This window comes from Manis javanica, chromosome 5, assembly GCF_040802235.1.
Source record: "Manis javanica isolate MJ-LG chromosome 5, MJ_LKY, whole genome shotgun sequence".
Taxonomy (NCBI): Eukaryota; Metazoa; Chordata; class Mammalia; order Pholidota; family Manidae; genus Manis; species Manis javanica.
This window is the reverse complement of record NC_133160.1, coordinates 23397-50153: the sequence shown is the minus strand read 5'-3', so window position 1 is coordinate 50153 and position 26757 is coordinate 23397. Positions and strand designations below refer to the sequence as shown.

General features: G+C 41.5%; 2 protein-coding genes across 4 annotated transcripts in view; both read left to right on the top strand.

Moving 5' to 3' along the window:
* PCMTD2 (protein-L-isoaspartate (D-aspartate) O-methyltransferase domain containing 2) overlaps positions 1-23463 on the top strand; it is a 62897-nt gene extending 39434 nt beyond the window's left edge. Inside the window, exons 8-9 of one of the 2 annotated variants that reach the window (XR_005058102.2) lie at positions 22271-22364; positions 23328-23463. The gene's annotated coding sequence lies outside the window, so the exon portion shown is untranslated. Of the gene's footprint in view, positions 1-22270; positions 22369-23327 lie in introns of both variants that reach the window. The other variant, XR_012131182.1, reaches the window with a different exon arrangement.
* LOC140849425 (uncharacterized) lies at positions 797-22260 on the top strand. 2 transcript variants are annotated; one of them, XM_073236303.1, is made up of 3 exons: positions 797-1477; positions 5225-5339; positions 17357-22260. In XM_073236303.1, exons 1-3 carry the CDS (start codon positions 986-988, stop codon positions 17518-17520), a joined length of 771 nt encoding a protein of 256 aa, XP_073092404.1. In that variant the 5' UTR covers positions 797-985; the 3' UTR covers positions 17521-22260. The 2 variants fall into 2 exon arrangements, with proteins under 2 accessions (XP_073092404.1, XP_073092405.1); XM_073236304.1 differs by lacking the exon at positions 5225-5339 and having other exon boundaries at positions 802-1477.
* Positions 23464-26757: the final 3294 nt, after the last annotated feature.

Here is a 26757-nt window from a genome sequence, read left to right as displayed (position 1 = left end):
CTGCTTTTCACAATAGTTGAACTAGTTTACATTCCCACCAACAGTGTAGGAGGGTTCCCCTTTCTCCACATCCTCGCCAACATTTGTTGTTTGTCTTTTGGAAGTTGGCTATCCTAACTGGTGTTAGGTGATATCCATTGTGGTTTTAATGTGCATTTCCATATGAATTTTAGAACTATTTGTTCCAGTTCGCTGAAGAATACTGTTGGTAATTTGATAGGGATTGCATTAATTCTGTAGATTGCTTTGGGCAGGATGGCCATTTTGACAATATTAATTCTTCCTAACCAAGAGCATGGGATGAGCTTCCATTTGTTAGTGTCCTCTTTAATTTCTCTTAAGGGTTTCTTGTAGTTTTCAGGGTATAGGTCTTTCACTTCCTTGGTTAGGTTTATTCTAGGTATTTTGTTCTTTTTGATGAAATTGTGAATGGAATTATTTTCCTGATTTCTCTTTCTGCTAGTTCATTGTTAGTGTATAGTAATGAAACATTTCTGTGTATTAATTTTGTATCCTGCAACTTTGCTAAATTCAGATACTTTAGTAGTTTTGGAGTGGAGTCTTTAGGTTTTTTATGTATATTATCATGTCATCTGCAAATAGTGACAGTTTGACTTCTGCTTTACCAATCTGGAAGCCTTATATTTCTTTGTTTTGTCTGATTGCCGTGGTTAGGACCTCCAGAACTATGTTGAATAACAGTGGGGAAGGTGGGAATCCCTGCCCGCCCCCGACTGACGGTCCTCGCGGCCAATGAGCGCGGGGCGCCGCGGAGCAGACAGCTATTGGGCGCGCGCGCAGATCACGTAGGTCCGGCGGCTGCGTAGTAGCTGCAGGCGCCGCCGCCTCCGTATTCATCAGTCAGTAGCGTCCGGAGCACCGCAGAGAGAAGCGGTTCTCACCGTCTCCTCCGTGCTTCGGTCCGCCGGCCCGGGGAAGAGCGGCCTGAGCCGTCCCGCCCGCGCAGAGGGCCCGCGGAGACCCGATGTTGATGGACGCGCTCCGTGCTCGGCGGCGCCATCCTCCCGCCTCGCATGCGCTGGCTGCACTGTCCTCGCCCCCAGCCTCGGATCGCCTCGCGCCCGCTGGGCTCCCGGCGCCTCTCGGCTCTCCCGCGGCGGGCGGCGGGCGGGGGCCACTGTGGCCGAAGCGCCCCAGGTGGTGGAGATCGACCCTGATTTCGAGCCGCTGTTCCACCCGGACTTCAGCCAGTCCAGCTCTGCCTCCTCCAGCCTGGCGCCGTCGGGCGGCTCGACCAGGAACCCCGATGCCGCTGCGGGCCTGCCTTCGGCGTCGGCAAGAGCCGCTTGTCCCGCCGCAGCGCGTGGGGCAGCCTATCCCCTGCCGACCGCATCGCCAAGGCCAGCGAGGGCTCGGCCGAGCAGCGGCTCCCGCTGCCGCGGATCTGCGGCGGAGCGTCCAGAGCGGGCCCCGCTTCAGGGGTGAAGGCGACAGCGACGGCCTTGCGGGCTGGAAGGTACGTGGCCTCGGGGCGCGGCCGGACCCGGATTGGGCGCGGGGACCCCTGCCTCCGCCTGAGGTCTCGGTGGGGCCGGTGAAGGGGCGGCCGTGGAAGTGGCTGGGCGGGCAGCGCGTGGCCCGCGGGGCCGGGAAGCGGCTGACGCGGGTGGGGGGCTCGCGGGGCCCGGCCGGGCGCCGGGAGTCAGCGCGCTCCGCCAGAGGGGCCGCCCTGGAAGGGAGGGAGCGGAGCGGGTGCGCCCGGGGCGGACGTCCGAGCGGCCGGCGAAGTTCGACCTGGCGTGGGGAGAGGGGCCCGTCAGAGCCGCGGCTCCTCCGTCCGGGCCCGGGTGGCGAGGGCGGCTGCTCTCCGCCCCGCGGTGCGCGTCCGCCCCGCCCGGAGCGGCGCCGCCGACCTGCTCCCACCGCCCGGGCTGGGGACTCAGGCGGAGGGGCCGGGCCGGGCCGCGCAGACGGGAGGCCGGTGGGCGTTGTGCCGTGTGTGGATTTTCTCGGCGGGGGCCTCGAGGGCGACGGCCTGCCGAGCGGAAGTTCAAGTGTGACCCGCGGCGGGGCGGCGGGCGAGAGGCCGCCCGGAGGCAGCACCTTTAGAATTAAAAACTTTTTTCATAAGACAACTCTCGTATTTATTTGGGAATGAAGTTTCTTTGCTTTGGTCTGGGAACTGACAGTGCATTTTCTTGTATTTAGAAGTCCATATCTTTCTGTCATTTCGTTTGTGATCTGCAGCTGAGTAAGTTAACTAGCCACAGAGATTCTGAGACGGGGACTGTGGGTGTAGTCAGAGTAGGGTGAGGGCCTCTGGAAAAAGACCCCTACACCAAAACTCCGTATTAAACAATTCAGCAAACTCAGAGCACATTAATTCTCTAAAATACCAAATTAGGAGTATAAACATTCTTCAGTGAAGATTAGTTAAAACTAAGAAGCCAGGAGTAACCCGGCCTGGAATGTTTGTGTAAACATCCCGCGTATAAGAAAATACTTCTACGTGTAGCCCATGTCTTCATTGTGTCAATTAAATGAGGCTGTTGTGACATTTAGTTCAGCCTTTGCCCAGATGCTGCTTTTCCTCCTCTAGCCCCTAATCAAGTGATATATAACCTGGGCAATTAATATATGGCAAGTAAGCCCAGCCACTAACAACATAGTAAAAGGCAGGGAGCACCCCATCTTAAAGATAAGGTTGCATATCAACACCCAGGAAGTTAAACAGGTAAGATTATCTTCTAAAAATTTTTATTAAGGTATTGATATACACTCCTATGAAGGTTTCACGTGAAAAAAAAACCATGTGGTTACGACATTCACATAATGTCACGACCCCCCCCCCCCTTACATCATACCCCACTGCAGTCACTGTCCATCAGTGTAATAAGATGCCACTGATTCACTATTTGCCAAGAAGTAATTAAGTTGCTCTTGGCTTTTTGAGCTTTAATTGATTAGTTTTGGGTCTTTTTAGTGGACTTGCTGGCCTTTTTCTCTTTCCATCTCACGCATAGCTAATTTCCTGCCTAACAAGTAGGTTTCCTTTTTGTCTTTTAGAGGTTTCATTTCCTGCCCAGAAGCCATTTAGTTTGATGTAGCCGCACTTGTTTACTTTTGCGTTTGTTTCCCTTGCCTGGGGAGACATACTCAGAAAAAGTTTGCTGAAACCAACATCAAAGCGCTTACCACCTATTCTTTCTCCAGTTTTATGGTTTCAAGTCTTAACATTTGTAGAAACAAACAAAAAACTCTTTCATCCCCCCACTAAACCTAAGATGCGCTTTTTGATTTTCATCCTTTGTCCTCCAGAGACTAGTTTCATCCATCATTCATTAATAAAGACATACCCATTTCCTTTTTTCACTGATTTAGGATTGCTCTGTTTTAAAAATGAGTAAGAAGTAAATACAACTTTTTCTTTCCTCAGGTGGTTGTTTTTATATACTAAAGATATATATCCATGTTAATATGTGTAGCTCTAGTTCATTCATTTTAACTGGTATATACTATTTTGTTGTATAAACATACCACAACCTTTTAATTTATTTTTCCAATATTTCACTATACAAATAGTGCTGAAATTTACTTTTTTGTGTATGACCTCTTGTGCACATGGATGAGAACTTTTCTGGATTCTATATCTGGAAGTGGAATTGCTGTGATGGAAATGGCATACAGCTTTGATTTCACTATGTATTGCTTAATATTTTTATACAGTGTTTATACCAGTTGGCACTACCAGTGCGTAAGAGATTTCCTGCTTTTCATTTTTGCCCATCTTTGGGATTTCTTTGTTTTTTGCCTTCCCACTTCCTCTGTATAGAACTTGCTATAAAGTCCAGTAGATTTTACTTATACATTTTTTTTTTTAATTTCTGGCTCTTTGCACAGCCACGAAGTAATAAAATTTTTTGATTCATTTTATCTCATTCATAATAATGTTTGTATTTTTTACTGTACTGCTACAACTTTAGATGAGACCCTTACTTCTTGCCTAAACTATTGCACCAGAGTGAGTATTGCAATCTCTCTATGGGAAATCTCTTCCTGCTCCAATCCATCCTGCTTGAAACTGCTAGATGAGTATTTCTCATGTAATTAGTTTACCATTGTTCGCAGTGTTAAATTTAAACACTTAATGTGGTATTCAGGGTTACCTATTATAAGGTCCTAAACTACCTTTTCAACCACTATTTTCTGCATATGCCCTATACACAGCCAGACTAGATTACCTGCATTTATTAATTCATTCAAATAGTTGATATTTAATGCTTTTACTATACTATACAGGTATATTGACCCTTGAGTTTTGTAGGTACTATTGCTGTAAAATGAACAACGCAAGATTCTTGTTATTGGGAGCCTGCAAGTGACTTCAGGCTCTTCTGTGAATAAACCCAATGTTTTCAGCCTCTGTTACTCAAAAACAAGTTTTACCTCCGCTTGTGATGCCTTTTTTCCTAGTTCTTCCACTTAGCCTTCTTTGCCTTTCAAAATCCTACATACTTTTCAAGGCCTGCTTCAGGAGGCATCTTTCCATGAAGCCTCTTCTAACACCTGCAGTTAATACTGCTCCCATTCTACTATATTTATATAGATTTTTTGGCACTTACTATGTTCCATGTATTGTGTTATCTTTCCAAGGTGATAAGTAGACTACTTTGTCCATTTATATTGCCTTTGTAAAACTTAACATAATGCCTTACATATGGTAGGCATACTATTAACTAAAATAATTCACTTGAAAATAATATATTAACTAAAACCAACCTCAACAATTAGACTGTTTTGGGAGGAGATTAATTTGAATTAGAAAAGATGCTTAATTATATAATTATATCTAGTGCTCTTTAAAACGATAGAATAAAACTAAATTGACTAGTAGTGAAAGGGCAAGCTCCCAGATTCTATTTCAGCCAATTGGGACCCGAATCCTACCTCAGCCAATCAGGACCTGGATCCTATTTCACCCAATTCGGAGCTTGGTCTCCCTCCTCTCCAGTCAGCAAAGAGCTTACCCACTAGACCCTGCCAAGTGACCAGAGCCACAACCTATCACCCCACCCCAACTACCCCTAGATCCAGCCAATCAGCCAGAGCCATGACCATCACCCCACCAACTGCCCTAGAACCCCATAAAACCTTTGTGGTACTGAAACTCGCTCTCTTTCTCTGGCATCTTGCCACTGCACTGGTGTAGATGAGAGATTGAGCTCGAGCTAGCTCGAATAAAGTCTCTCTGCTTTTGCATCAGTGTTGGCTCCTTGGTGGTCTTGTGGGATTCGTGACTTTGGGCACAACATTTGGGGGCTCGTCTGGGACCCCAGAGACCCCCACGACTCCCGACCCGGAGGGCCCTGTGCGGGCTGGTGAGTGCACTCAGTTATTTGTCTGTCCTTGTCTACCTGTGTCTCACTCTGTCTTTATCTGTGTCTCACTGTTTTTGTTTGCGAGCAAGCCTGTATAAGCCTGTAGGAGTTCCTATCTGTATCTGCGTAGGCATTGACTTGGGTGGACGCGCTGGCGGGTCGCCGACCAGGGGATTTGGGAGACGTCCCTTCCCCCCCCCCCCCCCCCCCCATCTGGAGGACGAGGTCCTCATCTGTGAGGAAAGTCGGCTGCCGCTGCAGTCCAACAGGCCCTCAACTTACTTTCAGTTTTGCCTCCGTGGCCGCAGCAGATTCTTCTCTGTAGGCGCCTGTTTGTTGTTTGTCGTGTTTGTCTTAGTCTTGTTGACAGAAGAAATGGGACAGATGCAGACAACCCCCTTGTCTCTCATGACAGACCATTTTTCTCAAGACGTTAGGGAGAGAGCTCACAATTTGAGCACGGACATCAGGAGGAGAAAATTTAGTGTTTTCTGCACCTCAAGTGGCCGTCCTTTAACGTTGGCTGGCTGCCGGAGGGAACATTTAATCCAACCACTCTCTTACAGGTTAAAGATATCAGGGGAAGTGCTAACAACCTCAGTGTGGAAGTCCAGAAGGGTCGGTGGCAGGCTTTTTGTTCTAGTGAGTAGCCAGTTTCCAATGTCGGATGGCTGCCAGAGGGAGGGAACCTTATCATTATGCCTCAGTCTGTATGTTTGTGTGTCTAAGTGTGTAAATGAAAATATCGTTCTACCTCCGATGGTATTAATGAAATTGATTTAAAGACAAGCGCTTTGTGAAAATTGGGCATTGTAAAACTTCCAGAAAATCTGATAAAAAAATGTCAAGCATTAATGCTAATTTGGGTTTGCCTGAGGTGGGCATGTCCTTGTAGTTATCAGCTGCCTAAGTTTACCTAAGGTCATTTAAGTCGATGTTCTCAGCTAAATCTTTTAAGAATAAAATGCTTAAAGGCTTGGCTTTGTCTAATACTCAGTAAAGGTCTTGTAAGTAATCTAGCATAGTTGTTACCAATGAGTGAACTAAATGAGTGTGGCAAGTGAACACCTCTTTAATTGTGTGTTACAGTGTGTATACCTACCTGCAGCCTGAGAATCTTTGTAGTAACCTAAAATCTTAAAGTTTTGCTAAGTTGATATACTTTATGTTTAGTGAGAGATTGTGCTGTAAAGCTCATAGTTACAGAAATTATAAAATGTTCATAAATTTGTCAATCTAAAGAATGCTAGTGTTAACAGTTTACAATAGCCTGCTTCTCAGTGTTCACTAGAAATTAAGGTACCTAATGGTTTTAAGTTCTAATTAAAATTACTTAAAGTAATAAGGAAAACATTTCTGCATGCTAAAGAACGTGTCTTGATAAAAGAACGTAACTATTGTACAGCTGTTTATTTAGAAAGAGAAATCTAAATATAAGAAGAAGGTTGTAGAAAGCTTTGGAAGAATTTAATATGGTCATGCTATATAAAATTAAAGCAAATGAATCGGTATCAAGTACACAGCAAAATTAGAATTTTGTTTTCAGTTAAAAAGACAAAGTTTTCTTAAACTGTTCGTCAGCTCTTAATGTTGAACGATTGCAAAAGGCTTTCTAATTGTTTTATCAAAGAAGTTTCTCATGCTTAAAGTCTCAATGAGTTGTCTGAGTATTTAAGAAAATAGACATCTTAATATTAAAAAGACTAAAAGCTAAAGTTTGCTAACAACTGTGTAAACTTCTTTATTTGCCTTTGAGGTATTTTGTCATTCTGGTTAAATAGATAAGTATTGCTTCATAGCAACCTATAATACTATTTAAGCAAGTGCCAAATAAACTTTCTTCTGACAACTTCCCAAAATCAAATTCAAAAAGGTACTTTTACCTCTAGTTAACTCTGATATTTTTCAGAAGGCCCCTGGAACATGTCAGTGGAATTTTTTTTCTCATTGGAGAAACTATTTGACTAATTTGGCTTATTTATCTGATATATACTTACCTGCTTAATTACCTGGAAAGCACTGTCAAAGGGAATGATGCTAAACTTTGTTACTGAATGTTTTTTTTTTGTTACAGAAATATCCGAATTTACTTATGTCTGCTGTCTTGCAGTAAGCTCTCATCACTTTAACCATTGTCATTTGTAAGTCTTTTGCCATTTATAGTCAATGTTTTATTACTCCTACACTAGTAAAGAACTAGATTTCAGCAGAACAGGTATTGGTTACATAGGATTAAATGAACTAAGGAAGATGGTTTTGTGACTTTTTGTTTCAGATGTTGCTGATAAAGTGTTTTAAGCTTTTTCTCTTAAGCTGACAACAGTTTCATGAATGACAATCAATACCTTTATAAGCAGAATTTATCATTCTCTCTACCTGAACCCTCAAGAATTTAAAAGCTTTCAGTATTTTTATGTTTCATGACAGTATGTTTATTTGCATAAGTTCAATAAAAACCTGCATTCCTTGTAAGAGGACCAATTAAAAACACAGGTTATACTATCAAGGCTTTGACTGGAATGTCATACCTGAGAGACATGTGCATAAACTCAGATATGGACAGCTTTAAGGAACTAAGGTTGACTTCATAAAGCCAACAAAGCCCCTTGGAAGAACTGGCCTGGTACCTTGCTTACAGAGTTCCCAGCAGCTCTACCAGGTGAGTAAGGAAGGTCACTTCCTGGCAGGCACAGGAACCTCAAGAAGAGAGGAATTCACCCAAATCTATAGGTACTGCAGGCAAAACCTGATGGCAAGTCTGGCTTGGCTGTCTGGCCTCAAGAGGCCTTTAAAAGTTCAATCTGAAATTCCTTACAAAAAGTTACAGCAAGGCACGTTTAAAAGAGCCTATGTAATCAATTGCTCTTCTTGCTGCATTTATGCAAATAATCAAGCCAACTCTTAATTGTTTTCTTAATCTGGTTAATTCTAATAAAAATAAGGGTGATTTTAGAGAAAAGTGTTGTTTCAATAATGCTGTCTTATCTATATTAAATCCTAAAATCCAGAATTATAGTTTCCCCATACCTGACCATGATTCTCAGAGTCTTCATATTTCTAGTTCTCATATTCAGCCATGCATTCTTAATCTCATCAAGTTTGTCCTTCCAGAATAGAAAATCCAACTCCAGATGTTGCTACTTAACCTAATAACACAATTTGTTTTATCTTGCCTAGAAGCCGCAAAACTGCCAATAGTAATAGAAATGAAACCCAGAATAGAATTACCAACTTTCTGAGGCCCTCTCAACTGACCAGTGATGGAGACGTAGCTGCACCCTTTACTGCGCCCCCTCTCAGCACGAAGCAGCCAGAGCGGTCATCGCCCCTTTTCCCTAGCAGCAGCTAGGGTCTCCATCTGTAGAGGGGAGAATGAGACAGGGACCAGTGTTAGACAGAATAAGGTGAGAGCCTCTGGAGAAAGCAAGGCAGAATATTTGCAATCAGAGCAACGTAGCTACATGCTGGAACCCCTCCCCCCCCGTACTAAAACTATGTTGAACATTAAGCTCTAGAATCATTCTTCAGTGAGATCAGTTAATGTTTCCCAGGTAAAGAAGAGTAGCACATGTTTTATTATGCTAATCATTTGTAATCGTGTATGAGATTCACTTTAGCATACTGAAAGGCTCAGGCCTATGTGCTGTCTTCCCTCCTTCAGATCTGACTAGGTAATTTTACAAGCTGAGCCATTGACTTAGCATGCAGACCCAGCTGTAGACGGCATAGTAAAATTAGGCAGGTTTCTTTAGCAAATAGACAATATATCTCAGCCCACCTTAGAGGCTGGGCACACAGTCTTTTGATGTGCCCCCGAACCAAGGCGCCAGTGTCCCAGAGAGAAATCAAGGCAGGAAATTATCTTTAATATTCAAGGACCCCTTGCCATCCTACTCCTTTTACTAACCCCTTGGGCCCTGTATCATCAACAGGCTGGTCCAGATTCTCAGAGACCACTTGGGGGCCGTCCAACTGTCCTCCGTGCTCAATATAAGCCCCTAGTAATCTTTTTACCTTTAGACCATGTATCCTCAATAAACTGATAACTTTTATTAAAGATAGAATTAATACAGTCCAGCTAATGGTGCTAAGACAACAGTATCAGCCTTTATCTCCTTATAACTGCAAAACCTTATTAGACCCATGATTGGGTCCTTTCTTAGGATCCAGAGAAAGTGGGGAATGAAAGGGCAAGCTCCCAGATTCTGTTTCAGCCAATAAGGACCCAGATCCTACCTCAGCCAATCAGGATCTGGATCCTATTTCACCCAATCGGAGCTTGGTCTCCTCTCCAGTCAGCAAAGCTCACGCACCACCCTTAGACCCTGCCAATTGACCAGAGCCACGACCTATCACCCCACCAACTATACCTAGATCCAGCCAATCAGCCAGAGCCACGACCATCACCCCACCAACTGCCCTAGAACCCCATAAAACCTTTGTGGTATTGAAACTTGCTCTCTTTCTCTGGCATCTTGCATTGGTGTAGATGAGAGATCGAGCTCGAGCTAGCTCGAATAAAGGCTCTTTGCTTTTGCATCGGTGTTGGCTTCTTGGTGGTCTTCTGGAATTCATAACTTAGGGCACAACAGTAGGTTTCTGTAAACAGATCTTTAGGGCTCACTTTTGATCAATAATGAACTTGTGATTAGTGTAACAGTTACTCAGTTTGTTTTTAGACTTTTAAGTAGTTTCCTTAAGGCACAGTTTTCCAAATTGCACTCTGATGAATCCAATGAGTTGGTTCTGTTGAGATGCTTTGGCTACTGCTGGATGCCTTCCCTTCCCCAAAGCAGAGCCCTTTATTTACATTTTACTATACTGGGCTCCTTCCTAAACAAGATTTTATTTAGGAAAGACTCTTCTGATGAAATTGTTTAAAATAGTCACTGAGTGTAAATACTTCAACTGTATCCATGTATTTAAGATTTTCCAAGATCTTACAAAATGATAATAATCCCTCTTACTCCTTTATTACCACAAACTGAAGATCAGTAGTTTATAATGAATATGGGACTTGAAAAAGTAAAGCAAATGATACGTAATGGGCTTTGGGTATAGCAGGTAAGCTGTCTGTTCTCTGAATATTCTGTATCTGAATTTGAATTTTTGAGTTGTTAGAATATCAGAAATTACTGGAATTAGTATACAAATTGTTAGGTAGGCTGAACTTCCTATATCATGGCTTGTAAATTTTAGTGTGTATAAAATTCTGATTCAGTATACGTAGGCTGGGGCTTTAAATTCTGATTTTCTTTAAAAAAAAAAAGTTTCATCATTGCTGGACTGTGTGTGGGCCACATTTTGAGTAGCAAGGAGCTAGCTGACTTTCCAAAGCCTATCCACATTTTAGGACTGCAGTCTTGGTCCTAGATAGTAGGTTTTCATTATTACTATAGACATTTGCTTAAACTGCCTGTTTCTCTACAGTTTGATTTATATTTTGCCATTTTAATAGAAATTTTTGCTGTAGCCTCAGGAGTAAGGGGTGGGAAGTTCCTCTCCAGAAAGAAATTCCAGTGAAACCAAACTAAGTCAAGGGAAAGGGCAGGTTGGGAGAAACCACTGTTACTGCTCACAGCTCCAGGTGTCCTCTCGACCACTGCATGCATGCACTTAATTTTGTTTGGCTGAGGCTGTTTTAGTTGGTATTGGTATAAGTACTGCTTTTTTTTAAAAGCAATTATTATTATCATGAATTAACAGCAATTATATGCCACTGCAGGTTAAGCTGTTAATTTTATCTGTAGCACATGTGAATTGAAAACCTAATTTGTGTAAACAACCAATGAGACAGTTATTTAGCTAAGTAGCTTATACTCAAAAAGAAGTAAATCAATTTTGAGTGTCATTAATCATTTTATTTAAAATATATCAACTATTTTCAGTCTTTTGGGCTTTTATAGAAAATTATAGTAACTAAATCATGGATTTAAATAATAGTTTTTTAAGAAAACTCTCAGTTATTTACTTTTGATAAATGGAGATTAGTAATTAACTTTGTAGACCAGGACAGCAGAGCAGTTTTGGGGGAAAAATTACAATTTTTATCTAAACACATTAAAATAATTTTCATGATAGTTATGTCAGCCCTACATTATTTCACTTAATATTGTCAGTAGTAGAAATTGCTGGAATTACATTATTACAAAAGTGATTTTAAAAATACTGTATTCTTACTCCTTATCAAGTAGGTACTAACATTGCTATAAAAATTTTCATGTGGAATTTATGTCAGATGTTGCAATTATGAATAGAATTAAACTTCCTTTGTTTCTTCTGGTAGCATCCATTGTTTTTTTTTTTCCCCTCAAAGATGTAAGATAAATTCTAGCCGAAATAAGCTGGCAAAGAGAGGCAACAAAGGGCCAGGTAATTTATTTAAATACCCCCAGGTGAGGTTCTGTGGCCTTCATGTCAGAGGCCAGAGAAGTCACACCCGCTTAGGGAGGTGGGGCACTTATAAGGGATTAGGAGAGGGAGTAGTGGGCAAGCTATCCTAGGGGGTGTGGAGAGGTATGATTGGCTAAAGGTGACAATAGTCAACTAGAAACTTTTTTCCTTCCAAGAGGGAGGAGGCTGACATCCGGGTCTTAGTTGGCACATCAGGATGGCATTCAGGGAGAGCTGCCCCCTTTCCATATATGGCACGGACTTTGGGGTCTGGTCTGTTCTCCCTATGACATCTGTCTGTTCTGTTTGCATGTCCTTGTTTTTCCTTTCTCCAGCCTAACAAACGATACTTTAATAGTGCTGGTAGAAGCAGAACAGTTGGAATATACATTAAAAATAAATGTGATGAATAAAAAGCACCACACTACAACATTATAGCCTTGATTTTTCTTTACCAAAGTTCTAAAATCTAAAGGACAAAAATACTGACCAGGTCAAGAAAAAAATGAAAGAAAAAAAGAAAATGACACTGAGGTCTTGGTTTAATACATATGTATTCCAGGTTGATGGTTGATTTCATTAGCAAATCTCATTGTTATGCAATGTATGTTCCTCTGCAGCAAAATGAATATTCTCTGTGTGTATCTATTATGTTGCATTAAATGAATACATACATATTTGTAGCTTTCTTTGGTTTATTCTTTACAGTTTGTGTTTTAAGAAAAAGAAAAATTGAATTACATCCTTGTTAAATTGGTAAAAGCTTTTTAATTTATATTATAGATAATGCTTCCTACTTTTATTCTCTGAAGTAAACAGTTTTAAGTGGTTAATGTAAAATTCTAATCCTATAACTTTCTAAAGTAATAGAATATAATATTGATTGATTTAAGCTTATAATTAATACTGAGCTTCTTAAGCATGTGCTTTCCAATATATTTTTAAATGTAGGAGTGTTTTAATTGCATGAAAATATTAAGCAAGTGTACATATTATGCCAAATGTAAATACCGCTACCTTTTACAATACTAAAGATTGTATGTTGAGATCACTAAGGTTTGAATTTTCATAAAACAGGAAATTCAGAAATAACAAATTTCAGTGGCTACACACTGGAAGAGTTCATTTAGTAATAGAAGAGGTTGCCTGACTCTGGGTTATGTATATGAGTTCAAATGTGGATCAAACTGTTGGATACCACTGTCATTTAATCTTAGTCAATTTGAGGTCTGACAATAAGTTACAAAATACTTGGTTTTTGGTAGTGTTCTCAAAAGTTGTCCTCACAACTAAAATTCTTCTGAGAAGCTTAAAAGTAGAAGAGCCTAAGGTTTGATGTAATATGGGTTGATTGTATGCCATTTGGAAATTACCTTTGTGGTAAAAAATTGGCCTTCTGGCTTACTTGATGAAATCCTAATAAATATCTTAGTTCTGTTGAACAACCATAAACTGTTACATGTATGTAGTTGATTAATGCATCATATTAAGTCAATTTGTACTTAGAGCATTTGCATTTCATTATTCATAGTGGGTAACATAAAAACTAGGAATTCCAATATCTAGTAAGGGAAATACTAAAATAATTAGAGAGTAATACAGAGCTAAAACAAATAGGATGAGAAGGTTTTGGGGTCCCAAATAGCCAGGCTTTTGAGAGAGGAGCATCCTGAAAGTGGTGAGATTCAAACTGATAATGAGGTAGGAAAGCAACGGGGTACAACATGACCATAATGTGGGCAGTAGGAGAATATCAATTTGGCATCTTTGGGAGGCAGAGAAGAGGAAACCCAACTGTAATGGAAGATACAATTTGCTACTGCCTATTTATTAAATATCAGATTGTAGCATTGCTAAATTTTAGTAGTAGTAAGTCCAGATATATGGTATATTGAGATGCTGCCATCGTGGACCTTATTTTTTCTTGTATGATAAAATGGGAGATAGGAAATTCTCTTGATACTAATTTTACTCTTTTCTCCCCCACCAGTAACGTAAAAATAAAACCTGCCAAAGTGTGTAAAGATTCATACTCTAAAATGAATCTAAATTGGTGTACACTGAATGGGAAGATACCAATCTAGAAACTCTTATGTTAGATTTCTTTTCCATTTCTTGGTTAGAAATACCAAATTGAGGAGGAATAAAAATCATCACAGATTGGGCTCCCAGGTTGCTGAATTAAGCAGGATAATAGAAGGCCCCCTGGAAAAGCAAGAGAGGGACTGTTTTTTCCCGTTTATATGCATATTTATTAAAGTTCCCTTGATATATAATCTTGTTAGTTTCAAATATACAATACAGTGGTTCAACGGTTAACCTCATATTATTAGGTCCTCACCCCTCTCAGTGTAGTGAGGTGTTAGAGTCATTAGCTGTGTTCTCCATACTGTACTACCATCCCTGTGGCCAGCTTACATTGTGACTGCAAATTATCGTGTCCCTTTATCCCCTGCACCCTCGCCACCCCTCACCCGCCCCAGCCTCTCTCCCTTCATAACCACTAATCCTTTCTTGGTGTCTATGAGTCTACTGCTATTTTGTTCCTTCTGTTTTGCTTTTTTTTTTAATACTCCACAAATAAATCACATGGTATTTGTCTTTCTCCACTTGGCTTATTTCACTGAACATAATACCCTCTAGATCCATCCATCTTACAAATGTCAGGATTTCTTTTCTTTTTATGGCTGAATAATGTACTGCTGTGTATAAGTACCACCTCTTTATCCAGTCATCTAGTGATGGACACTTAGGTTGCTCCCAAATCTTGGCTATTGCAAATAGTGCAGTGATAAACATAGGGGTGCCTGTGTCTTTTCGAATCAGGGATTTTGTTTTCTTTGGGTAAATTCCTAGGAATGGAATTACTGGGTCAAATGGTATTTCTATTTTTAGTTTTTGAGGAACTGCTTTCCACAGAGACTGCACCAATTTACATTACCACCAGCAATGTAGGAGGCTTCCCATTTCTCTGTATCCTTGCCAGCATTTGTTATTGTCTTTTGGATAGTGATCAACCCGTGAGGTTATATCTGTGGTTTTAATTTGCATTTCCCTGATGATTAGAGATGTGGAGCATCTTTTCATGTACCTGTTGGCCATCTGTATTTCTTCCTTGGAGAAGTGTCTGTTCAGATCCTCCACCCATTTTTTAATCAGGTTATTTGTTTTTCGGGTGTTGAGACATGTGAGTTCTTTATATATTTTGGATGCTAACCCTTTATCATGTGTCATATAGCTAATGACTCTGTAACATCTCAGTTTATTTACAAATATATTCTCCCATACTGTGGGATGCCTTTTTGTTCTACTGGTGGTGTCCTTTGATGTACCGAAGCTTTTTATTTTGATGGCATCCTTCTTGTCCACTTTTCATTTTGTTTTCCTTGCCCAAGGAGATGTGTTCAGGAAAAAATTGCTTGTTTATATTCAAGAGATTTTTGCCTATGTTTTCTTATAATAGTTTTATAGTTCAGACTTACATTCAGGTCTTTGATCCATTTTGAGTTTACTTTTGTGTATGGAGTTAAGCAATAATCCAGTTTCATTCTCTTATATGTTTCATTCTCTTACATGTATCTGTCCAGTTTCCCCAGCACCAGTTGTTGAAGAAACTGTCTTTTCCCCATTGTATATCCGTGGCTCCTTTATCATATATTAATTGACCAAAAGTGTGTGGATTTATATCTGGACTCTCTGTTCTGTTTCATTATCTATGTGTCTGTTCTTATACCAGTATCAATTTGTTTTGATTACTGTAGCTTTGTAGTAGAGCTTGAAGTCAGGGAATGTAATGCCCCCAGCTTTGTTCTTTCTCAGGATTGCTTTGGCTATTTGGGTTTTTTTGTGGTTCCACATGAATTTTAGAACTATTTGTACTAGTTCGATGAAGAATGCTGTTGGTATTTTGATAGAGATTGCATTGAATCTATAAATTGCTTTAGGCAGGGTGGCCATTTTGACAATGTTAATTCTATCTGTGAGCATGGGATAGATTCCCATTTATTGGTGTCTTGTTTAATTTCTCTCATGAGTGTCTTATAGTTTTCAGAGTAAAGATCTTTCACCTTTTTGGACAGGTTTATTCCTAGGTATTTTATTCTTTTTGATGCAATTGTAAATGGAGTTGTTTTCCTGATTTCTTTCTGCTAGTTCATTGTCAGTACATAGGAATGTGACAGATTTCTGTGTATTAGTTTTGTATCCTGCAACCTTGCTGAATTCAGTTATTCTAATAGTTTTTCAGTGGTGTCCTTAGGGTTTTCTATGTATAATATCATGTTGTCTGCAAATAGTGACAGTTTAACTTCTTCCTTACCAATTTGGATGCTTTCTATCTCTTTGTGTTGTCTGATTATATATGCATATTTTTAAAATAAATATGTTGGAAAAATTTTTGGAGAATTGTGACAAATATTTCTTGGTTACATAAATTAAGCCATTTATTATTGTCTAGCAATGCTTCAAATGGTGGCGCTTCTACTGGTCTTTCAGTTCCTTCAGTCTTCTCATGGCCATGTGACAGAAGTGGTGTTGTAGGTCCTGGCACCACCAGCTAGTGTTTTCATGCAGGAACCATAGTGCCAAATCCCCACAACTCGTCTCTTCACCTTTTGCACAAAAGGAGCAAGTACTTGGGGTGCTGGCTCATTTCTTTTCTCTTCACCATTTTCTTGAGGGAGGCACCATAATGGGTCCTGTACCTACTGACAATTTCAACCTTAGTGTGTTTTGCCATGTCACCGCCAACTAGGTGCAAGCTGAGAGAGTGATTTATGATGATTTGAAAAAACATACTCCTTTCTCTACCTTTCTTGATTGTAAGAACACAGTAAATAACACATGTAACAGAAAATATGTGTTAATTGTTGATGTTATCGGTAAGGCTTCTGGTCAACAGGAGGCTGTGAGTAGTTAGGTTTTTGGGGAATGAAAAGTTTTACACAGATTTTTGATTTTGCAGGTGTCTGCTCCAAACCTCTGCATTCTGCAAAGATTACCTATAGAGTGTTTGAAGGCAGAATGATGGCTACCTTGAGAAATAAGGAATTAGGGGGAAAGTCATGAGACAAGAATGGGGTACAAATAATATTCTATTTGTTGACCTGTGTTAAAGTTAATAGTTGTATTTACTTTGTGAACACTCATTAAGCTGTGCACGTATGATTTGGGCACTTTTAAATGTTATGCTTCAATTTAAAAAATGTATTTAAGCGAAGAAGCTTGAGGCCCCGTGATTCCTCCGCTAGTTCCCTTGAGCATCTCGTTTGTGTTTAATTGGTGCTCATTAAGTGTTTGTTGAACAAATGTTTAGAAAGGGATGGGGATCCTAATGCAGGAGCTCAGAATCATACTATAGTCTATAATGGAATATTATTCAGCCATAAAAAGGAACTAAGGATTGACATTGTAACATGGAGGAAACTCAAAGAAGCATATTGAATGAAAGGAACTAGACCCAAAAGACCACATGCATGTTATATGATTCTTTTCATATGAAATATGTAGCATAGGTAAATCCATAGAAACAAAGCTTCCTTTAAGTCACACAGGGAGTCACTGGCTCTGGAACCACTTGTTGGACTTGTTGATCTCCTGGTCTGTTGATCTCAATCTCAAAGCAGATCTGGCCGATCTCCGAGGTCCTTATGCTGCTCCAAGATCTCCTCGGCGACAGCAGCAGAGCGATGGAAGGCATCCAGCGGTCCTCAGTTCAAGCCCCTGCGGTTTATTTCACCTTCCAGTGTCGGAAGGTCTCTTAAGGACGTACCTCCCGGGCCTCCAGTGACGCTGGAGTGAGGGCGCTGGCACATGGCAGGCCTGCATCAGTTAGTGTTCAAGTCTCTGCCCACCCCCGACACTCTGTGGCTTTCTACTGGACCTTTCCCCCACCTTATCTTTGTTGCTTGTCCCCAAACTAATCCCTCAACTTTCTAAAAAATAGCCTTTACTTTTTAGAGCAGTTCTAGGTTCACAGAAAAACCGAGTGAAAGTACAGCAAGTTTCCATTTGTTCTCTGACCCCACACCTACACAGCGCCCCCACTGTCGACTCCAGCACCAGGGTGGCACATTTGTCATGACAAGTAAACCCCCATTGAGGTATGTCACCCTCTGGTCCACAGATCGCATTAGGTTCACTCCTAGTTACAGTCTCTGGGTTTGGACACGTGTAATAACATATCCATTCTAGTGCCACACAGAGTAGTTTCATTGCCCTAAAAATCCTCTGCGCTCCCCCTATTCATCCCTCCTTCCCGTGGCTCCCATCCCCTTTTTAGAGCTTTTAGGTCCCTAACTAGTCCAGCCTGCCAACATCTCCATTTGGGTGTCTCTTACACACCAAAAACTTAAACACAAAACCAAACTCTTTCTCTCCTCACCTCTATTCGGTGCTGTCCCCTCCACCGGCACCCAGAAGACATGCTGACCTTCCTGCACCTCCCCTCCCACCACCTCAGTCCAAGCCTCCATCCCTTTTCCCCTGGAAGTCTTTCCCAGCTTCTCAGGGTCTCTTTGCAGTCAAAAAGGCCCAGGTCACTTCCATCATTTAAAAGTAAGAAAAAACAGAATTCCAAAGACACTGTCATGTGTCTCTGGTGTCCCTCAGACCCTGCCACTTCTTTGCGCTCCAGATTCCCAACTGCCAACACTTGGCATCTCTGTGCTGAGGTCTTCTTCAGAACTACCGTCCGCTCATCCCTGCCCTGGGCTTCTGGGCTCCTCTTGGCCTTGTGCCAGAAGCTTCTTTGGGCTGCTGCCAGTCTTCCCCTACAGACCTCTAGGCCCCAGGGTGGTCCCATGCCTTTCTTTCAAATTCCCCAGTGCCAATGAAATGACTGCAAGAATCCACTTTTTCTCTCTGGGCCTGTATCACATCTTTGTCAGCGACCGGCGCACAGTGGCTGGTTGCCGCGTGCGGGGACCGCGGGCGCGTCTCTGGGCTGCAGCTCCCAGTGGCCCGAAGGAAGTGGGGTGTGGCTCGCGTCCGGGTCGGGCTGACCTTGCTCCTACCCCGACACACCCTGAGGGGCAGCCAAGACCCACGCCGGTTCCGGCTGCGGTGCTTCGCCTATCGGCGCCACCGTGGCCTGTGGACTTCACTTTCCGGGCTCTTGGCAAGGTGGAAAGCGGGAGCGGGAGCGGGCGAGTCCGGGCCGCGGAACTGCGGGATCGGCTCGGCCGGGCTGCCTTTGAATCAAGAGAGGGACTGTTTTAAGTTTTAAGAAGAGGTCTCCTTGAAGTGTTTGGACCTATGTATCAGTGTCGTCTTCATCTGATCTGGAGCCACAGTTGTTGCTTGCATGACCATTTTACTTACTCATCCATCAGAAGAGCCTGAATTTAGAAAATGAAATAGGACTTTGCAATATGAAAATGGACTATGAATTTAACAAACATCCTGGGGATTGTTAGTATTTGTTTAAAGTCCCAGATGAATACATTCTGGTGTAACTATTTACTAAAAGCAACACAGTATATAAAAAATGTTTCAAATCCAATAAATGAATACGTATAACCCCAGGTTAAATTTTAGAAGGTTTACTAGCAAGATGGTTCATTTTCTGGATAGCTTTCCTTATGTTATGACCCTAGCTGTGTTGAGGAAATTTTAAAGGAAACTTTCATAGGAAATCTATTACCTAATTTATATAAAGATGCTGTTTAGAAAATTACAGTACTGTCCAGTGTCCCGTTATTGAAAAGTAAAGGAGAAGTTTCTCTTACTTCTGAGCACTAGGAAAAGCTCTGGTGCTTGTTTATGAATCACTTCGTATATGGAATGAAAATTTTGTGATTAGATCTTGTTTTCCACTTCATGGATTGCTAAGAAGCTAAGAGCCTGAACCACCAACATTTTAGAGTTGTGCAAAGCCTTAGGTGTTTCCTGTGTTCCACCGTCACCTTGTGTTTCATCTTTCTTGCATCCTCTTCTTTTCCCTTTATTCATACTAATTTGTATTTCGAAAGCATTCTATTCTACTAATATTTCTGTAAGTCACATTAAGTAATTTTGGAGTAAGATGGGAAATAATTTATGTGAAGTTTATTTATTGCAAGGAGAAGGCGAGCAAATAGGAGGAGTCTTTCTTCTTCGTTGTGTTCCCTTCCCTGCATCCTCCCTCCTTCATCTTGCATGAATTTCTTAAGTGATGGAGGACTGAACTCTTCTGTACTTTCTCAGACTTGCAATGGGGCAGGAAAATCCTTTCTGAAGCTTTTTGCTTGTACAGAGTTACCAGGTATAGTTTGTTAGGCTAAGTGTGCCCTACACGAAAGTGCCTGACTGAGAGAACAAGTAGGGCTAAAATACATCCTAGAGAAGGAAAAGGTGGCTCAGAAGGGGTCTTTTTCTAACTCACAGGGTGATAGTTGGTTTTTGTCCCTGCCCTTTTGATTGAGTTATAAAACAATACTAAAATTTGATGACTAATGATAAAAGTTACCTTGAATGAAGCAAAATTTCGAATATATTTTCTTCACCTATGTATTTCTATTCCATTACCCTCTAAATTTGACCCATTGTGTTGAACTAAGATAGTCATGATCTTTGAGACAGTTGAAATAATTTTCTAATTTGAAATTTTGTTTTGTTTTGTTACATGCATTACATAATCAAAGCTACCTGTTTAGTAAGAATTATATCAAATTTTCTGTAAAGGAAATAAGGGTTGTGTTTGCATTCCAGGTAACAATAAGATGTTTGAAGTATTTGATTTATTCAGCTGGAATAGTTAACTACTTAGTCATAGTTTTCTGAAAATTTGTTATTAATGTATCATTGTAGTAAAAGTGGTCTTTAGCAACTTGCATCAAGGTTATTCAAGACTGAATAAATACTCTTTTCAAATGACACACAGTTAAGTATTTGTAATGAAACCTGCTCTGAGATTCTGTACTCCTGCTACAGTCGTATCTACTTGGGTGTTCTTTTTGTTTTTACTGATGTTATTGTCATTTTGTTTTCTGTATCAGTACATTAGAATTTTATTTTGCAAACAGTAAATATAAACCTGATTAAGTATTTGATTTTTTAGTGCTCACAGGTAAATATTTTAAGTTTTGTTTTTCTGAAGTATGAATTTAAAATGATCTCAGGAATAGCCTCTATTTGTGTGACTTTTTGATTCGTGTAATTGAGATTTTTTTCTTAAAGATTGCCACATAAAATCAAAGTATCTTATTTTTCAGGAGCTTGTCTTAATAAAAAAATAGGCTTATTATGCTTTGATTTCTGGTCTCTGATTACAACTTAGAAACTTCTACTTTCATCAAGCAGTTGAAATTTAAAGACTTTTTTTTTAATATTTAGGTTTTCAACAGTTGATCTTAGTTTATTTTTAAACCTTGCTTTGCCTTTACAATTTACTTGCCAGAAGTAATTTATTTTTATATTTTTATTTTGTTATCCTTAATCTACAATTACATGAAGAACATTGTTTACTAGGCTCCCCCCTTCACCAAGTCCCCCCCACATACCCCATTAGTCATTGTCCATCAGCGTAGTAAGATGCTGTAGAATCACTACTTGTCTTCTCTGTTGCACAGCCCTCCCCATGCTCCCCCATATTATACATGCTAATCATAATACCCCCTTTCTTTTTACCCGTGCTTATCCCTCCCTTCCCTCCCATTCTCCCCAGTCCCTTTCCTTTTGGTAACTGTTAGTCCATTCTTGGGTTCTGTGAGTCTGGTGCTGTTTTTTTCTTTCCATTTTTGCTTTGTTCTTATACTCCTCAGAGGAGTGAAATCATTCAATACTTGTCTTTCTCCACCTGGATCATTTCACTGAGCATAACACCCTCTAGCTCCATCCGTGTTGTTGCAAATAGTGGTAGGATTTGTTTTCTTATGGCTGAATGATATTCCATAGTATATACGTACCACCTCTTCTTTATCCATTCATCTCCTGATGGACACTTAGGTTGCTTCCATTTCTTGGCCCTTGTAAATAGTGCTGTGATCAACATAGGGTTGCATATGTCTCTTTCAAACTGGGCTGCTGCATTCTTAGGGTAAATTCCTAGGAGAGGAATTCCTGGATCAAATAGTATTTTTGGTTTTTTTGGGAACCTCCATATTGCTTTCCACAGTGGTTGAACTGACTAACATTCCCACCAGCAGTGTAGGAAGGTTCCCTTTTCTCCACATCCTCACCAACATCTGTTGTCTGTCCTTTGGATAGTGGCCATCCTAAGTGGTGTGAGGTGATATACCCCATTGTGGTTTTAATGTGCAGTTCTCTGATGATTAGCAATGTGGAGCATCTTTTCATGTGCCTGTTGGCCACCTGAAATTGCTTCTTTGGAGAAGTGTCTTCAGATCTTCTGCCCAGTTTGTAATTAGATTATTTGCTTTTTGTGTGTTGAGGTGTGTGAGCTCTTAATACATATTTTGGATGGCAACCCCTTATCCAGATATGTTATCTGTGAATATATTATCCCATACTGTAGTATGTCTTTTTGTTATATTGATGGTGTTCAAACAGAATCTTATACCCCCTGCCATTTCATTCCAATTCTAATTTTTTTTTTCAAGAACACTAGCTGACTGAGAAAACTGGAATGAAGAGGAGAAGATGTGGTACAGGAACATCGATCCTAAGCTGAGAAGTGAGATGGTGTGGAGACTGGTAGGTAGTATCTTTCCATGTGCTGCTTTCGAGGGTCATAGGGAAAAAAGGTTGCCAAGGAGATAAAGCCCGGGGTGTTGACGTCACCTGGTATCAGTGGAGCCACCTAGCCACTAGCCATTAATGGGAAGGCTAGCATGCGGCACTGTAGTCTTTCCTGTGGAGTTAGATGTGCGGTGTCCCCCATTCGCAGTTCAGTCAGACCCCGTGTGGGACTGTCCTGGCACTGGCCAGGGTGGACCCGAGAGCTCTGCCATTCCTGCTGGGCTGTCCCAGGATCCCTCAGAACAGGGCCTCAGCAGTGCTCCTGGTAGAGAGAGAGAATTGCACTCAAGAGACAGTGGAAGTTTTTTTCTGTAGCTCCATGAGCAGTTCCTGATGTTTATTTTGAGATTCTTTCAGGAAGATTGATTTGAATCCTGTTACCAGCTTCCTTTGAAGGTTCATATTTGTAGATGCACCCTATAGCTCCCAGAAGCTTTACTCTTTGGAGCTGCTCAGCCCTTGGGGGTGATGGTGGGGGTCACAGGGGAGTGGCACTGGTGCCCCCCCACCGGCGGGAGGAAAAAGGTCTTTCCTGCTTCCTGGCTGCAGTGTCCGTCTCCACTGCCAGGGCCAGTTTGCGGAGCACACAGGGAGAAGCTGCCATAGGTGGGGCTGTCCTCTTGCTGGCCTGGTGCAATGGTGGGGGTGGCCGGTTTGCAGGCCGGTGCCGGCAGGGAGGCAGGCCGTGTGTATCAGTCACAGCATGGTAGGGGGCCTCGGAGCTGCGAGGTCAGCCAGGGGGATGGAGCGCCCGGAGCTCCTAAAAGTTTCCCCACCTGCCGGGCAGAGTGCACCTGGGCACTCTGGCGCACCTGTCCTTTCTCCTGAGCGGCAAGCTCTGTGGAAGCCTTGCCCCTTCAGCAGCTCTCTCGCTGTTAGGAAGTCTCTCAGACTGCCCGCCTCTCTTTTGTCCCACAGCGGCCGGATGTGGGTCCCTGTGTTGTCCCACAAGTGGCTGGAATCTCAAGTCTCTCGAAGTCTTCCGCCTGTCTTCACTTTGCAGCCCCACTGACCCTCCAGAGCACACCATGTACGGTAGGTTCGTGCTCCCAGAGCTCATCTCCAGGGCTGGGTTTTCAGCAGTCCTAGGCCTCCACCCTCCTCCCTGGTTCCGTTTCTCATCCCCCCGTCCCGTGAGCTTGGGTGTGGGAAGGGTTTTGGGGTTCCTCTGGATCACAGGCTTTGGTACGTCACCCTTCTCCTTGAGGTGACAGCCCGCCGCAGCAGCCTTCTTCTTCCCTGCCGCTCTTCCAGGATTTGGTGTCGTTGTTCTATTTCCATATCGTACGTTTGTATGTGGTTTTGGGAGGAGGTTTCTGCCTCCCGTCTCACACCACCATCTTTAATCCCATCAACCCATCTTTTTTTTTTTTCAGTTTCACTTGTGTAGGGTACCTGGCCCCACCCCTTCGACTTGTAGTTTGTCTGTGTCCTTGGATCTCAAGTGAGTCTCCTCTAAGGGAGCACGTAGGTGGTCCTGAGTTTTCATCCCTCCTTTTAACCCTGTGTCTTTTGATTGGAGCATTTAAAGTCTGTCCTTTTATTCTGATAATTGATAGCTGTGTCCTTATTGCACTTAAAAAAATTTTTTTTTGATTATCATTAATCTACAGTTACATGAAGAACATTATGTTTACTAGGCTCCCCCCTTCACCAGGTCCCCCACAGACACCTTACAGTCACTGTCCTTCAGCTTAGTAAGATGCTGTAGAATCACTACTTGTCTTCACTGTGTTGCACAGCCCTCCCCATGCTACCCCCTATGTGCTAATTATACATGATAATCATAATACCTGCTTTCTTTTTCCCCACCCTTATCCCTCCCTTCCCACCTATCCTCCCCAGTCCCTTTCCCTTTGGTAACTGTTAGTCCATTCTTGGGTTCTTTGATTCTGCTCCTTTTTGTTCCTTCAGTGTTTCTTTATTCTTATACTCCACATATGAGTGAAATCGTTTGATACTTGTCTTTCTCTGCCTGGCTTATTTCACTGAGCATAATACCCTCTAGCTCCATCGATGTTGTTGCAAATGGTAGGATCTGTTTTCTTATGGCTGAATACTGTTCCATTGTGTATATGTACCACATCTTTATACATTCATCTAGTGATGAACTCTTGGGTTGCTTCCATTTCTTGGCTACTGTAAATAGTGCTGCGATAAACATAGGGGTGCATCTGTCTTTTTCAAACTGGGCTGCTGCATTCTTAGGGTAAATTCCTAGAAGTGGAATTCCTGGGTCAAATGGTAAGTCTTATTTTGAGCTTTTTGAGGAACCTCCATACTGCTTTCCTCAGTGGTTGAACTAATTTACATTCCCACCAGCAGTGTAGGAGGGTTCCCTTTCGCCACAACCTCGCCAACATGTGCTGTCGTTTATCTTTTGGATGGTGGCAATCCTTACTGGTGTCAGGAGATATCTCATTGTGGTTTTAATTTACATTTCTCTGATGACTAGCGATGTGGAGAATTTTTTCATGTGTCTGTTGGCTATCTGAATTTCTTCTTTGGAGAACTGTCTCTTCAGCTTCTCTGCCCATTTTTTAATTGGCTTATTTGCTTTTTGTTTGTTGAGGTGCATGAGCTCTTTATATATTTTGGATGTCAACCCTTTATCAGATCTGTCATTGATGAATATAATCTCCCATACTGTAGGGTACCTTTTGTTCTGTTGAAGGTGTCCTTTGCTGTACAGAAGCTTTTCAGCTTGATACAGTCCCACTTGTTCATTTTTGCTTTTGTTTCCCTTGCCTGGGGAGGTATGTTCATGAAGAAGTCGCTCATGTTTATGTCCAAGAGATTTTTGCCTATGTTTTTTTCTAAGAGTTTTATGGTTTCATAACTTGACATTCAGGTCTTTGATCCATTTCGAATTTACTTTTGTGTATGGGATTAGACAATGTTTCAGTTTCATTCTCCTACATGTAGCTGTCCAGTTTTGCCAGCATTATCTGTTGAAGAGACTGTCATTTCCCCATTGTATATCCATGGCTCCTTTGTCATATATTAATTGACCATATATGTTTGGGTTAATGTTTGGAGTGTCTATTCTGTTCCACTGGTCTGTGGGTCTGTTCTTGTGCCTGTACCCAATTGTCTTGATTACTGCGGCTTTGTAGTAGAGCTTGAAGTTGGGAAGTGAGACCCCCTCACTTTATTCTTCCTTCTTAGGATTGCTTTGCCTATTCGGGGTCTTTGGTGTTTCTATATGAATTTTTGAACTATTTGTTCCAGTTCATTGAAGAATGTTGTTGGTAATTTGATAGGGATTGCATCAAATCTATATATTGCTTTGGGCAGGATGGCCATGTTGATACTAATTCTTCCTAGCCAAGAGCATGGGATGAATTTCCATTTGCTAGTGTCTTCTTTAATTTATCTTAAGAGTGTCTTACAGTTTTCAGGGTATAGGTCTTTCACTTCCTTGGTTAGTTTTATTCCTAAGTATTTATTTTGATGCAATTGTGAATGGAATTGTTCCTGATTTCTCTTTCTAGTAGTTCATTGTTATTGTATAGGAAAGCCACAGTGTGTTAATTTTGTATCCTGCAACTTTGCTGTATTTCGGTATCAGTTCTAGTAGTTTTGGAGTGGAGTCTTTAGGGTTTTTTATGTACAGTATCATGTCATCTGCAAATAGTGACAGTTTGACTTTCTTCTTTAACAATCTGGATGCCTTGTATTTCTTTGTTTTGTCTGATTGCCATGGCTAGGACCTCCAGTACTATGCTGAATAACAGTGGGGAGAGTGGGCATCCCTGTCTTGTTCCTGATCTCAGAGGAAAAGCTTTCAGCTTCTCGCTATTCAGTATGATGTTGGCTGTGGGCTTATCATATATTGCCTTTATTGTATTGAGGTACTTGCCCTGAATACCCATTTTGCTGAGAGTTTTTTATCATGAATGGATGTTGAATTTTGTCGAATGCTTTTTCAGCATCTTTGGAGATGATCATGTGGTGTTTATCCTTTATGTTGATGTGGTGGATGATGTTGATGGATTTTTGAATGTACCATCCCTACATCCCTGGGATGAATCCCACTTGGTCATGGTGTATGATCCTTTTGATGTATTTTTGAATTCTGTTTGCTAATATTTTGTTAAGTGTTTTTGCATGTATGTTCATCAGGGATATTGGTCTGTAATTTTCTTTTTTGGTGGGGTCTTTGCCTGGTTTTGTTATTAGGGTAATGGCTTCATAGTATGAATTTGGAAGTATTCCCTCCTCTTCTATTTTTTTGGAAAACTATAAGGAGAATGGGTATTATGTCTTCTCTGTATGTCTGATAAAATTCCGAGGTAAATCCATCTGGCCAGGGGGTTTTGTTCCTGAGTAGTTTTTTGATTACTAC